Source organism: Papilio polytes, unplaced genomic scaffold (assembly GCF_000836215.1).
Source record: "Papilio polytes unplaced genomic scaffold, Ppol_1.0 DF823934.1, whole genome shotgun sequence".
NCBI classification, from domain to species: domain Eukaryota; kingdom Metazoa; phylum Arthropoda; class Insecta; order Lepidoptera; family Papilionidae; genus Papilio; species Papilio polytes.
The window spans coordinates 69,349-81,646 of NW_013525270.1; the positions used below are offsets into that span (position 1 = coordinate 69,349).

At 31.9% G+C, this 12,298-nt stretch overlaps 3 protein-coding genes across 4 annotated transcripts; all 3 read right to left on the reverse strand.

The window, feature by feature from the left end:
• Nucleotides 1-42: 42 nt before the first annotated feature.
• LOC106102027 (aminoacylase-1-like) lies at nucleotides 43-3,202 on the reverse strand. Its single transcript, XM_013281418.1, has 9 exons — nucleotides 2,737-3,202; nucleotides 2,115-2,281; nucleotides 1,841-2,012; nucleotides 1,520-1,666; nucleotides 1,352-1,422; nucleotides 1,172-1,288; nucleotides 791-886; nucleotides 438-571; nucleotides 43-326 (listed from the first exon to the last, which is right to left on the reverse strand). Exons 1-9 carry the CDS (start codon nucleotides 2,894-2,896, stop codon nucleotides 119-121), a joined length of 1,272 nt encoding a protein of 423 aa, XP_013136872.1. The 5' UTR covers nucleotides 2,897-3,202; the 3' UTR covers nucleotides 43-118.
• A 47-nt stretch (nucleotides 3,203-3,249) lies between these two features.
• LOC106102026 (aminoacylase-1-like) lies at nucleotides 3,250-7,301 on the reverse strand. Its single transcript, XM_013281417.1, has 9 exons — nucleotides 7,011-7,301; nucleotides 6,210-6,376; nucleotides 5,869-6,040; nucleotides 5,584-5,730; nucleotides 5,239-5,309; nucleotides 5,029-5,145; nucleotides 4,611-4,706; nucleotides 4,145-4,278; nucleotides 3,250-3,534 (listed from the first exon to the last, which is right to left on the reverse strand). The coding sequence occupies exons 1-9, from the start codon at nucleotides 7,186-7,188 to the stop codon at nucleotides 3,327-3,329; spliced, it is 1,290 nt and encodes a 429-aa protein (XP_013136871.1). The 5' UTR covers nucleotides 7,189-7,301; the 3' UTR covers nucleotides 3,250-3,326.
• Nucleotides 7,302-8,076: 775 nt separating this feature from the next.
• LOC106102028 (protein tramtrack, alpha isoform-like) lies at nucleotides 8,077-12,292 on the reverse strand. 2 transcript variants are annotated; one of them, XM_013281420.1, is made up of 8 exons: nucleotides 12,028-12,047; nucleotides 11,597-11,737; nucleotides 11,196-11,327; nucleotides 10,900-11,022; nucleotides 10,339-10,406; nucleotides 9,537-9,685; nucleotides 8,798-9,017; nucleotides 8,077-8,338 (listed from the first exon to the last, which is right to left on the reverse strand). In XM_013281420.1, the coding sequence occupies exons 1-8, from the start codon at nucleotides 12,028-12,030 to the stop codon at nucleotides 8,110-8,112; spliced, it is 1,065 nt and encodes a 354-aa protein (XP_013136874.1). In that variant the 5' UTR covers nucleotides 12,031-12,047; the 3' UTR covers nucleotides 8,077-8,109. The 2 variants fall into 2 exon arrangements, with proteins under 2 accessions (XP_013136874.1, XP_013136873.1); XM_013281419.1 differs by lacking the exon at nucleotides 12,028-12,047 and adding an exon at nucleotides 12,103-12,292 and having other exon boundaries at nucleotides 8,078-8,338.
• Between the last annotated feature and the right edge of the window lie 6 nt (nucleotides 12,293-12,298).

A 12,298-nucleotide genomic window follows, 5' to 3' on the forward strand; every position in this document is an offset into this window, starting at 1 on the left:
GGGTGTTTACGCTTTATTATATCAAAAAGTAAAAAAAAAGTATGGAAGTATAGATTTGCTTTTTCAGTATAAAATACCATACATATTACGATATATTCGAACATAATTTTGAAAAGAATCACCGTAAATTACAAACTTTTCGTAAAATATGAATGTATACTTGTATTCCCTTTAAGAACGTTTCGACTTGTACATATTCGTCTATGTCGTGAAGCAATAGTTCCGTGCGAGGTAAGTACGCTAGGCCGATCGCGGGTATTCCCCGATTCCTGATCGAGACCATATCTGATGTAGCTGGGAATACGATTGGAAGCACTTTTATACCCCTGCAAATAAAGGTAATTTTAGGTCTCGCTCACTCTTTTTGAAAGAACAAAGATAATGATGTCTGCTACACACGCTCAGTTTTGAGTGACTGTTATATGAATGCATCTTACATATCCTTCATTGCGTTGTCCACAGCTACCCAATAAGGATTGGCAGCATCTAATTTCGTTGGCTGTGACACTTCGACTCTTCTAATGTACGATATATCAGTGTCGTTACCTACTTCAGAAATCCAAGATTGTATCTGAAATATTTAAATTCATAAAACATTTCTACTTCATAAATAGTTCCAAGTTATATATTGCAAGTTCCCGGAGAAAACCAGTCATGTAATAATAAGATATTTTTTAACTTTTGATATTTTATTTAATTCATCAATGACCATAAGCTATAATTTCTTTGAAGTAAGATTTGGATTGTTAATAAATGAATAAGGATAATTAATTTTAAATATTTATCATACCATTGCTTCAACATCACTAATATTAGCTGATACCGCAAGTCGCATATCGATCACCACAGTTATTTGAGTTGGTATTACATTTGTAAAAGTACCACCCTGAAAATGTCAAAGATAATCAAAAAGGATCAAATATACATGAATATATTTCTGAGGACTTATCACGAATATTCGTGAGAAGGTTTTCGTAACGTAAAATCGACATAATTTGTTTTAGGTTTGTGCAGCGTCCATAAAGTACACCAACATATCTAATACAAATTTTATTGCTAACCTTACGAGAGGGTTTTCGCAAGTCACGTAAATATTCATGATAGACAATAAACAATGAAAAACTTATGGAACGGTTTACAAAAAAATAAACCTAGATCAAGGAGGGCTTACCCTAATAATATTCACATTAATTGAAGTGTAAGATCCATAATCCGTTGCAGCTCTTGACAATTTCATTTGTCTCTGTTGATCGCGAAATTTCGAAGTGATAGCTAATAACCGTCGTAACTGAAAAAATATCAAATCAGTATTAATCTGTATAAAAAGTGCGTATTGCATTAAACGTTTCACCTTTTCAACTGCGGTTCTTTTAGGTAGCGTCGCGGAGTGGCCGCCTTCTCCGTATAATGTTAAATTAACTTCTGTAAAAGACACATTTTATTAATTTCTTCCTCTCCCGCTCTTACTCTACCTTTCTCTTTCCCTCTTATCGTGATAGACATTTAAAAAAATACTCACGGAAAGGTCTTTTATCTTGATACGAGACGTATACCGTATCATCGGGCGACGCTATACCTTCATCGAAAAAGAAACCAGCATTCAAAGCTTGGAACGCCTTTGTGTCGATAAAAGGAATTATACCATTAAAGCTACCAGTCTCTTCATCTGAAATATGCTTTAGTATTAATGTAAACATGGTCTTTTATTTAATATGAACCGATGCAATTGAACATTTACTTTAATATGCAATATTTAAGCATTATGCTACGACCTTTAGAAGGTCAACATGTTGATAAGGGTCTGAAGACAGTGAAGGAGTTAGGAGTTACGAAATAATACCTGGAAATAATAATAGATGTATAGTCCGTCGCAATCTGACTCCTGATATCAAAAGCTTCCTGACAGCTTCTAAGTAAGTGATGCTGAGGGTTTTGGTATCTTGTGTTCCGCGTCCAAACAGTTTACCATTTTCATCAATGTATGCAGAAAACGGTGGATATGTCCAGTTTTGCTAAGATTTAAACAAAGAACTTAAACACTGCTAACTAAATTGCTTTTTTATACAAATAATAACCACTACGTTTGTTTTTACTATGGACTACTTCAACATTACCCGTTCAACAGGTACTACATCCATATGAGAATTGAGAACAATGCTTGGTAGTTTAGGATTCCTGCCACGCCATGTAATCACGCAAACTGGTTTGCCAGAAGGACGGTACACCGCAAAGAGCAGGCCCAATTTGTCCGCTTGATTTTTCCAGAATTCTACAGCGCACTCTGTTTTAAATAATATTTCCTAACATTTGTAAAATAAGTTATATTACGTAAAATTAATGCAATACTTATAATGGAAGAAAAGGTATATATTCAAAAATTCGTTAAATGTCTAATGACCGGTTTCCCAGCTCTGTTTAACTATTCTTAAACGTTTTTGGTTTGATAACTTTATGAAATACGTTTCCGAACTATGTAACTTGAGTTTTAATCTATTGAAACATAGTTCAAATATGTAACGATAAAATAAATAGAAAGATCGGAAACCCAGCATAAATACTAAAATTGTAGTAAAACTCTAAATACTAAAGTAGTATTTGCATGTTAGTGTTGGTCTTCACTGCCCGAACAGATCTTTACTCTCATCTCTATAAAGTAACAATGTTTTAGTGTTTCGATAGTGGAAATGCGTGATTATTTTTTATTTATGCGATTCGAATTATAAAAAAAAAACTTACCAATATTTTTTTCTTTACTTGTATCAATTCTTATGTAATCTTGTAAAAGTTTTACAGATGGATTATTACATTCTCTAGGCGAACACTTTCTTATAATAATTGGACTAGTTAAAACTGTATAGGATAGTGCGAAAAAAATTATTAAAGACGGTACAGACATTTTTGCGTTCGCGGTCGTTTTTGCTTTCCGATTGTTATGTATTCAAGGTTGGATGCTACTTATGAATGCAATGCAATTAAAAACTTTTTTACATATAGATATCGGTCAATCAACCGAAATTCACCACGTGTAAGAAATGTAATCAAATTAGGTGTTTTTAAATACAAGAAAATCACACCAGTCTATTAAATTATCAGATATTTTAATTATTACACTCTATTTTTGTTCACTGCTGCATTGCATTACCTATTCAATGATTTTAGAATACCTGTTTACCTTATTTGTATAATAATATACTATATAATATGCTATAATGTGTCATAGTAATTAAATAATTGGTATTTGTGGAAATGAAATAAAAATAGATTATTGTTTTATTGTAGTTTTCTACCAAGAAAACACATTTTGCTTTATAAATTACGACACATGATTATGTCAAATTGGCTACCCTTTTCAGTATGTTAGCGTACACTCGTATTCCTTGTTGAAATATAGCTATGTTTATATATTCATCTGCAGCGTGTATTCGCGGCACGGTATAAGGTCTGTAGGCAAAACCAATCGCAGGGAATCCTTTATTCCTCACTACAACCATGTCGGACGTGGCAGGACACACGATCGGCTCTATCTGTAGATCCCTGGAAACGTATAGTTATATAATATACTAGCTGTTGCTCACTTCTGCGTGGAATTAAAAAAAAATATAAACAGCATAGCCTATGTTACTCACTGATAACGTAGCGTTTTCATGGTGACATTTTTGAAATCGACCCAGTAATTTTTGAGTTGTTTTAATATGTACAAATATACAAATCTTTCCTCTTTAAATATTAGTATAGTAGAGTATTGGTACTATCGAAATACTTAAAAAAAGATATTGTTATAATTCTCATTGTCTATGAAAGGTAGAGTAAAGCCATAAACAACACTTTTGACTAAATAAGAGTTCGTAAGTCAGCAATGAAATAATTTGAAATTGAATTTAGTTTTCATTATTTGTTCATTAAAGTAAATCAATAATTTTTAAAAGCGCATTATTATAATCATTTTTTTGTGACTGAATGGCCACTGTTTGCCTTGAAGAGGCATTTAAAGATTCACCGGGCTTGAGGCGGCCGAGCGCAGATGGCGCTTAGTTCACCTCGTTTATGAGTAACTAAGCTCGAGGGCTCCCTCAGGAGCCTCGGAACGAGCCGTTACCTCGTTATTATTACAGGATTAGGATTACAAGTGAATAAAATAACTTACATATCTCTGAGAGCGCTAACTAAAGCTACCCAGTACGGATTAGATCCATCCAGGATAGTGCGTTCCGACACTTCTATTTTCCGTATGAACGAGACTTCAGTATCATTGCCTACCTGCTCAATCCAAGACTGTATCTGAAATTTAGACTAATTATCAATCAGCAAGGCAATACTTAAAGGTTAGGAATTACAGAGAATTCGTTTGAGTGTTAGCTGAATGTTAAATTATTGTTCTCTTCCTTTTTTTATACGGCAAGGGGACACGTCAGATGTGGTCTTTCTGTGACTCCCTTTCTCTGTCGATTTTAGGAAACGCATTTGCAAATGATGATGTATGTAAATGTATGTATGTAAGTATGCTGATATGGTGGTGGTCACTGGTGATTTTGCTATGGTGGCGAATGCCAGCTCGTTTGTAAAAGACTATAAAATATTCAATATATTATATGCGTTACAATCTTACTTACCATAGCATTGACGTCACTAACTTGAGCAGATGTCGCGAGCCTCATGTCGATTACCAAATTAACATTACTGGGTATTATGTTCGTAGCAACGCCGCCCTGAGATAACAGTAAAACTCATTTTTAACAATCTTACGAAGTTACGATAGGCATTTCGTACCATATTATGTGTCACTAGCTTTCGCCCGCGACTCCGTCCGCGTGGAATTTAAAAACAAAAGTAAGTAGCCTATGTGTTCTTCCAGATTATCCTCTACATCCAAACCAAATTTCAATGAAATCCGTTCATCCGTTTAGGCTAGAAACTCTAACAAACATCCATCCATCTAAACTTTCGCATTTATAATATTAGTATGGAGTATTATTATCTATTATACTGTAACTAATTACAATATAGTTAAATTATTCCCAGACAACTTACATTAATTATATTAACATTAAGGGTTGAGTAAGACCCGTAATCAGTTGGCTCCTTGGAACTCATAATTTTTTTCTGTTGTCTCCTGAATTCTCTTGTAATATCCAATAACCGTTGCAACTATTAAATTGACAACAAAATTGAAAAATCAATTTAGAAAAATACAATTAAATCTAAATAACGGTTTAAAAATGAAATACGATTGTTTAATACCTTTTCCATAGCACTATCTTCTGTAATTGTAGATCCATGGCCACTTTTTCCGTGAAGTGTTACATTAAGCTCTATAAAACCGACACATATTTAAAAAAGGTCTATTTACATAAAAAACATTATTTACTAAAGAAATGAAGAGAATTAAGAGAAAACATCTATAGTAGGAAAATGCCTTCAAAATCCACGAAACTGGAATTAGAACATTTTTATCATGAATCATATATTTTTTTCCACCACCAAGTATTTCCTGTAGAAAAGTTGTAATATCAAATTTCTTATCAGTGATTCTTTATTTCAACAATATTTATAATTATATTAGTTTTAAGAACAGCAGATGCTTACGCCAAGGTCTTTTATCTTGATATGTAGCGTACAGTTTGCCGTCAGGAGACGATAAACCTTCGTCGAAAAAGAATCCAGGGTTTAAGGCACGAAATTCTTCAGTTTCAACAAAGGGTATCATACCATTAAAACCGCCAGTTTCTTCATCTGAAATTAATTATCATTAGTTAATTAGGTTGGTAGTTAATTAGTTAGTTATTCCACAATTTATTAGATTGTAGATTAAATAATTAAATTTTTTTAACACAAGCTAATTTCTTAGTTACTTAAAAAATCATAATGGACCTGGCATCAGAAGCACGTGAATAGTTCGCTGTAATTTAACGCCTTCTTCTATGAGAGTCCTGATGGCCTCTATATAGGTGATGCTAAGTGCTTTGGTGTCCTGAGCCCCACGGCCGTATAGATCTCCGTTCTCGTCGATATATCCTGAAAACGGTTCATGTGTCCATTCTTGCTAAAACAATAATAATAACCTTTAAATTTGATACGTTGATGATATTTTATTTAGGTAATATAGATAGATAGAATAGCTGATTATTCTAAAATATATTGTGATGGAATAGCGTTTTACACATTTCGAAGTATAAAAGTTATATGTTTTTTATTAAAGTTTTTAGCAATACCTTTGCGACTGTTACGACATCTGTATGTGAATTTAATATAATACTCGGTAGTTTAGGATTGCAGCCTGTCCATGTTATAACACAGATCGGCTTTTTTGCTGGTCGGTGTACTGCAAATGGCAGATTTAAAGCGTCTGCCTGCCGTTTCCAAAACAAAACAGCTGATTCTGAAAGTGAATGTTAGTTAAGATAAGAGAAGTTACTCTAGCTTTTTACGAGAAAAGAAATACCATAATCTGTAAGATCGCAGACTAAGTTGTGTCCAACTATGCATAGGTCATAAAATAACAATCATAAAAAACTTGGTCGCTGTATTCAGAGGGTTAATACCTAAAATGGTATAAAGGTAATTCATGTATTTACACAATAATTAATTGCGTATTTACAATTTAAATAACAAAGGTATACATAAATATTTAAATACTTCAAGGTTTCAAGGGCGTGAATCGTATGCGTAGATAATGTTTTTGACTTTCTAAAGGCTAAGTGACCCGTTTTTTATACTTCCTTTACAAACTGACATTGTTATATATCAATATGGACATTGGCATATTGCTGTGAGAGCAGACATTTTAGATTGGATGTTATGAAACTACAATTTATACATACTTTACTTATTCTAAAAACAAACTATATGTGCGATTATGTTTAACAAATATAATCCAAATGCAGATTCGAACCCTTGACTTTCCTCGACATTTCAAACCAAAATATAGCTTTGCACTTTATATTATTTATGGACTTTTACTAGTTTCGAATTTTGTATCTGTTTTATACAATGAAAAAATATACAAAACTCACCAACATTTTCTTCACGGCTTGTATCTATTCTTATATATTCTTGCAATAATTTCACCGTAGAATCATTCATTAATTTCTGTATCACATATTCCTTGGGTATTGGATTTGAAAATGTTAGGTTAAAAAGTATGAGCAGATATAATGAAATCATTCTTGAATACTGCTTGAGACCCGGCATTATACTGAATGTTGTAATGTCGCCACAGATATGTAAATTAATTAGTTCGCAGTAAAACTGTTGTATAATCAGGCAAATATAGTCACTATTACTCGCGACTTTATCCACGTGGAAATAGAAAAAAAAACTTTCGTTCGTTTGTAGAGTCAATAACTTATGTTAAAATTGAAAACAAAAAATAATCGGATTTGTTCTAAATAAAAACCTCTGCGTCCTTTCACTTTAAGTTCTTTTTATAAGCCGGTCGATGGTTTCTGATTTTTTCATTAAAACACATGGACTAATTGGTTTTGATTTTAGTTGACGATAATTTTATTGTATATCTTTACACTTGTAAACAAGTTATAAATCTTATTTTATCAGTAAAATATGCCCTAGATATTGTGTTGACATAATTTAAACGCTGTAAAGTATGCCAAATTTATACATACAATAAAATAGTGTCTGTAATATTGAAAAAAAACCATAAATATTCTGCGACCATGCTGTATTTGTGTAACTGATAACGTAAAAATAATAAAGTCATTCTTTTCGTCTGTGCGCAAGGCTGCCTTTGTAATCTCCGGGAAGGCATCTCCGATTGTAACAGGATTATGACGGAAAAAAAAAAGAGCGAAGTAGAAAGTAAGCACGCGGGAATATTATGCTCTACTGTTTAATCTTACTAATATCATAAATGCGAAAGTTTAGATGGATGGATGATTGTTACAGTTTGTAGCTTAAACTGCGGAACGGATCCTACGAAAGTCATCGATGTAGAGAATCTGGAAGAATACATACTCACTTTTTTTTCAATTCTAAGTTGAACGAACTCGCGGGCGAAAGCTAGTTCTGTTATAAACTTGCGGACGACAGCTAATTCCAAATAAAACTCTTTTTACAACTTACAAAATTTAATACAAAATAGAAATAATTACTATATTATTGGTTATTTTTAATAGGGTCTTTTTGTACTTTCTTAATGGTGTGTAGAATACTATAATCATCACTGATGGTTGCCATTTCTTCTTGCTGTTGTTGTTGTTCTTCTTCTCTCTTACGCTCCATCTCTTTGTAACCTTCAGCGTCGTCCAGAGCTGAGAAGACAGCATGCTTCTCTATTTTGGCCAATATCTTTTTATCATGGTACGAGTGACAATGCGGATTAGCCCTAAAAATTAGTTTATTTTTTAATAAAAAAACATATGACTAGTTATTTCGTCAAGGTCATGTCTCTAGTTTTCACAGTTTTTTATTTATTTTTATTATACTAAGTTACTGAAAGAAAAATTAACATGACATTTGAAATTGGAACAATAAAGAAAAAATTGAACCTAGATTGTTTGAGTAAAAAAAGTGTATTTGCATGGTACTAAATTAATGGTTTAAACATATTAAAAGCGGCAGATTTTTTTTTCTATTCTTTCAGATCCTTTGGAACCAAATGTATCACACCCAGAGATAAATCTATGGTTGGTTTATATATTGGTTTACTATGGTTTATGGTTTATACATTTCTATACTACTATGGTTTATACATTTCTTATTCACACTGTAAGCGAGATACCAGGTTTTTTAGACCTGGTACTGCATTAAACGTTTTATTAAGAAACATGTAACAGTTTCCCACCTGTTTAATACAACATTTCCCTTAGTGACGAGGAAGGCTGTACATTTGTTATTCCTGTAATCAATGCAACGCCATCGTTTCACGCCAGAGTTCTGAGTGGAATTCAAATTGTACATATATCTGTTCAATATAACTTGTAAGGAACCTCTAATTGACACTGTAAATTGTAAACTGGTGTTGGAAGTTTGTGGTAAATTCGTGCTCGGTGTTGACCCTTGTACTGAAACAAAACAGACAAAACAAACACAGTTAAAGAAATAAATTTACGATATATGATATCCCTTCCTTATAAACTAGCTGTGATCGTGCGGCTTCATCAGTACGAAATTATAAAAACTTTATTTTATTGTTTACTTTTCGTAAAACTTTCATTTGCTAAAGTTCAAATTCATTGCAAATGTATTGATTAACAATTACCATGGCTTTGTTTCTATCGCTTCGTTATTTTTGTCCCTTTCTCGCATTGCTATTTTTTCAGTTTATTAACTCTTTGAGATGAGTAGCGTGAAAATATTCAGCCTAATGTTAAGGTGTAGCGAGTCTAATTTAAAAAAGGATAAACAAGAATATGCTGTAATTGCGATCATCCTACATAACAAAGAATTAGTAATTACTAGATGTGGTTTCTTTCATACAAACCTAAGATAACGGAGGAAAAGGTAAACTCATCAGACTACGCGGAATTGCTTCTATTTCACAACAGTTTTTTGTGTGGTTGTAGTAATGTATGAATACTAACCTTTCACATTATTCCCCAAGTTTCTCTTTTTGGTAATAACCGCGTAGTCGTCGTCGTCATCATGGTTGTCGTTACCGATATTGTCGTAGTCAGAGAACACTTGAGAATCTTCCTTCACATTGCTACTTTGTGGACTTTGTTTCATGGATCTAAAAAAAAAACAAGGTTTTTATTTAGGTTTAAGTGATTTTTATTTTTATTTTACTTTAACATGATACTAGCTTTCACTCGCTACTCTGTCCACTTGGAATTGAAAGATATAAATAAATAAAAAACTCTTTATTAGACAAAAAACATTTTTACAGAATCAATTGGGGCTCTGTCTCCTGAACTAATTATAACAACTGTGTTTCATGAGAAGGTCCTGTCTTCTCTTATCAATTATCATATTTAATTAAGAGTAAGTTGCTACATAACAAAGGAAAATATAATATTATAATATATATTACAGTTAATTTAGTGTGTGATATTGCATGTGAGTATGTGTGTGTATGAATCCGAGTAAGTGCGTGAGTAAGTGCGTGTGTTCGTGTGTGTAGTATATGTGTGAGTGTGTGTATTTAGTTATATAATATACATTTTATAACCTATACATTCTTTCAAACAGTATTCTACATCTATACCAAGTTTCATCCAGATCCATACAGCCATTATTGAGTCACATGGTAACAAACATCCATCCATCCAAACTCTTGCATTTGTGTTACTAAGATAAAATTAATAAAAATAAAACAAATGTTAATAGATTTCAAAAAGTAAGTAAGTAAAGTAAACCTATGTTACAATAATAGTATTTTCTTACCTAGTTACAGGAGATTCAGTTTGACTGTGTTTTATTATTATCTTGCGTGCATTCAGTGGTAAGCTTTCCTGTAATATGAATATTAAAAAAATCATTCCAAAAATAATAAAAAAACGTTATTAGAAAAATTAGCTCTAAAATTTCCACATCAATAATGTGAAGCTTGAGGAATGGAGTTTACTAACCAAAGGACAAGCAACAAGCCCCCTTAAAATAACATTCAAATAGGAATTTTGCTAGTAAAAACTCCTAAACATATACATTGCCAAGGGGAGAAATACATCTGCTCCTAGAGATGCGAAAAATGAAAAATAAAAAAACTATTTCAAATTAGACCATAACATTTTTAATAACTTGCTTCTTAGATCTACCCTACATTGGTTTAAGTTTGTGCGACAAAATGTTTCAAATAGCATAAAAATTAAATTAAAGTTATTCTGAGTTCCATACATTTTTTGGATTTCACATCAGCAAAATTGCAAGTTGAATGTTACCTTTTTTAGGGCCGAGGAACTTCAATAGTTCCCAGCCATTTAAGATAAAGTTAAAATTTGAATTCACCTGTCCTATAGAAATATCTTTATTAGCAGAAACTAATCTTTTGAGCCCAGGAAAAACCACATGTTTACTGTTTTCATCACTTTGTTTAGTTGATGTACTAGTAACTGGTGTGTCATAGCCAACCTGAAAAAATTAGAAAGATTGCTTGTGTTCATATAGTTCAACCCAGTAGTTTCTAAGTTATTTCAATACATACATAAAGTATTACACTATAACATTGTGTAGAAATATCATTAAAAATCTCTTAATCAATTATGTTTATCTCTCAAAATTAAGAATATTTATCAATTACTTACAATAGTTTCAAGTCCCTTTATATGTAGAGCTTTAGCTGCATCTACAAATGCATTAAGATTGACTGATGGAACGAGTGCCTCTCCCGTGTAAATATATTCCAGCAAATGTGATAATGTTGTATATGATACATTCTGAAACATCCAATATCTTTGAAGCAATAGACTTACTAGCATTGTTCAGCTGCACATAATTAAAAAAAAAGGAGTAAACATGCCAATTTTACATGATAAAGTTGTTTATAATAGCAAAAGATTTTTTAAGATTAATCTGTTCAGTAATTTTTGAGTTTATTTGAAACAAAAAAAGTTATATGATTATGTCTTCAATTTTTTTTTGCTATACATTGACTTAAAAGGTATGTATGGAGATGTATTCCATTCAATTTGAAATAAATACTGACATTAAGAAATATAACTGGGTGTTGACATGGGGCAGAAGCCAACAGTTCCTTGATATATGGACTAGCAAGCGCTAGCAACACTTGGTGGACCTTCACAAGATGGCCATCAGCTGCCAGGGTCATGTCAACAAACTCCCCATTCTAAAAAGAAAATTAAAACAAACATAAAGAAAACTGACTTATCATGCTGTTGTTAAAAGTCTCACAAATTTATTTAAAAATTAAATAGGATTTATTAAAAAAAAAAACATTTATAATAAAATTAAGTTGAAAAATAAAATTACAAAATATTAAGCTAATAATGTTCAGTATGAAACTTGACTTGGTCCTCCATGTCATGAAGTAGTTTAATGTTTGACAATTTTATAATTATGCTTGTTAGTTTTCTATAAGAGTAATTTAATTATACTTTGAACAAAAATGTTCTATACCATTTTTTTTTATTGTGGTATTGTATTGTGCTGAGTGCATGTATTTTGAACATTATTATTGGAATACAGTTATACCTGCTGCAAAGCACTAAAGCCGCCACAGATGTTAGTTTTGTATGAATCCCAAGACAACGCGAATTGTGGTTGCACCATTTTACATTATTTACCTATTATGGCTTATTATTAAACTACAGAAAAGAATATAACATACACTTGAAACAAACTTTATTAATTACAAATAATAATCAAGAAAGTATTTTGGAAAAAAACC

Bases quoted from the DNA above. Each gene is read 5' to 3' on its own strand.
- LOC106102028 (XM_013281419.1), bottom strand. From the start codon at position 12,180: ATGGTGCAACCACAATTCGCGTTGTCTTGGGATTCATACAAAACTAAC. The intron at 11,023-11,195 runs GTAAGTAATTGA...TAATTTTTTCAG, and splicing joins TAAAGGGACTTGAAACTATT to GTTGGCTATGACACACCAGT. The intron at 10,407-10,899 runs GTGAATTCAAAT...TTCATATTACAG, and splicing joins AAGATATTTCTATAGGACAG to GAAAGCTTACCACTGAATGC.
- LOC106102026 (XM_013281417.1), bottom strand. From the start codon at position 7,188: ATGCCGGGTCTCAAGCAGTATTCAAGAATGATTTCATTATATCTGCTC. The intron at 6,377-7,010 runs GTGAGTTTTGTA...ATTCACTTTCAG, and splicing joins AAGCCGTGAAGAAAATGTTG to AATCAGCTGTTTTGTTTTGG. The intron at 3,535-4,144 runs GTAAGTTATTTT...ATACGTTTCCAG, and splicing joins GTTAGCGCTCTCAGAGATAT to GGATCTACAGATAGAGCCGA.
- LOC106102027 (XM_013281418.1), bottom strand. From the start codon at position 2,896: ATGTCTGTACCGTCTTTAATAATTTTTTTCGCACTATCCTATACAGTT. The intron at 1,423-1,519 runs GTGAGTATTTTT...TGTCTTTTACAG, and splicing joins TCAAGATAAAAGACCTTTCC to AAGTTAATTTAACATTATAC. The intron at 887-1,171 runs GTAAGCCCTCCT...TGACATTTTCAG, and splicing joins TTAATGTGAATATTATTAGG to GGTGGTACTTTTACAAATGT.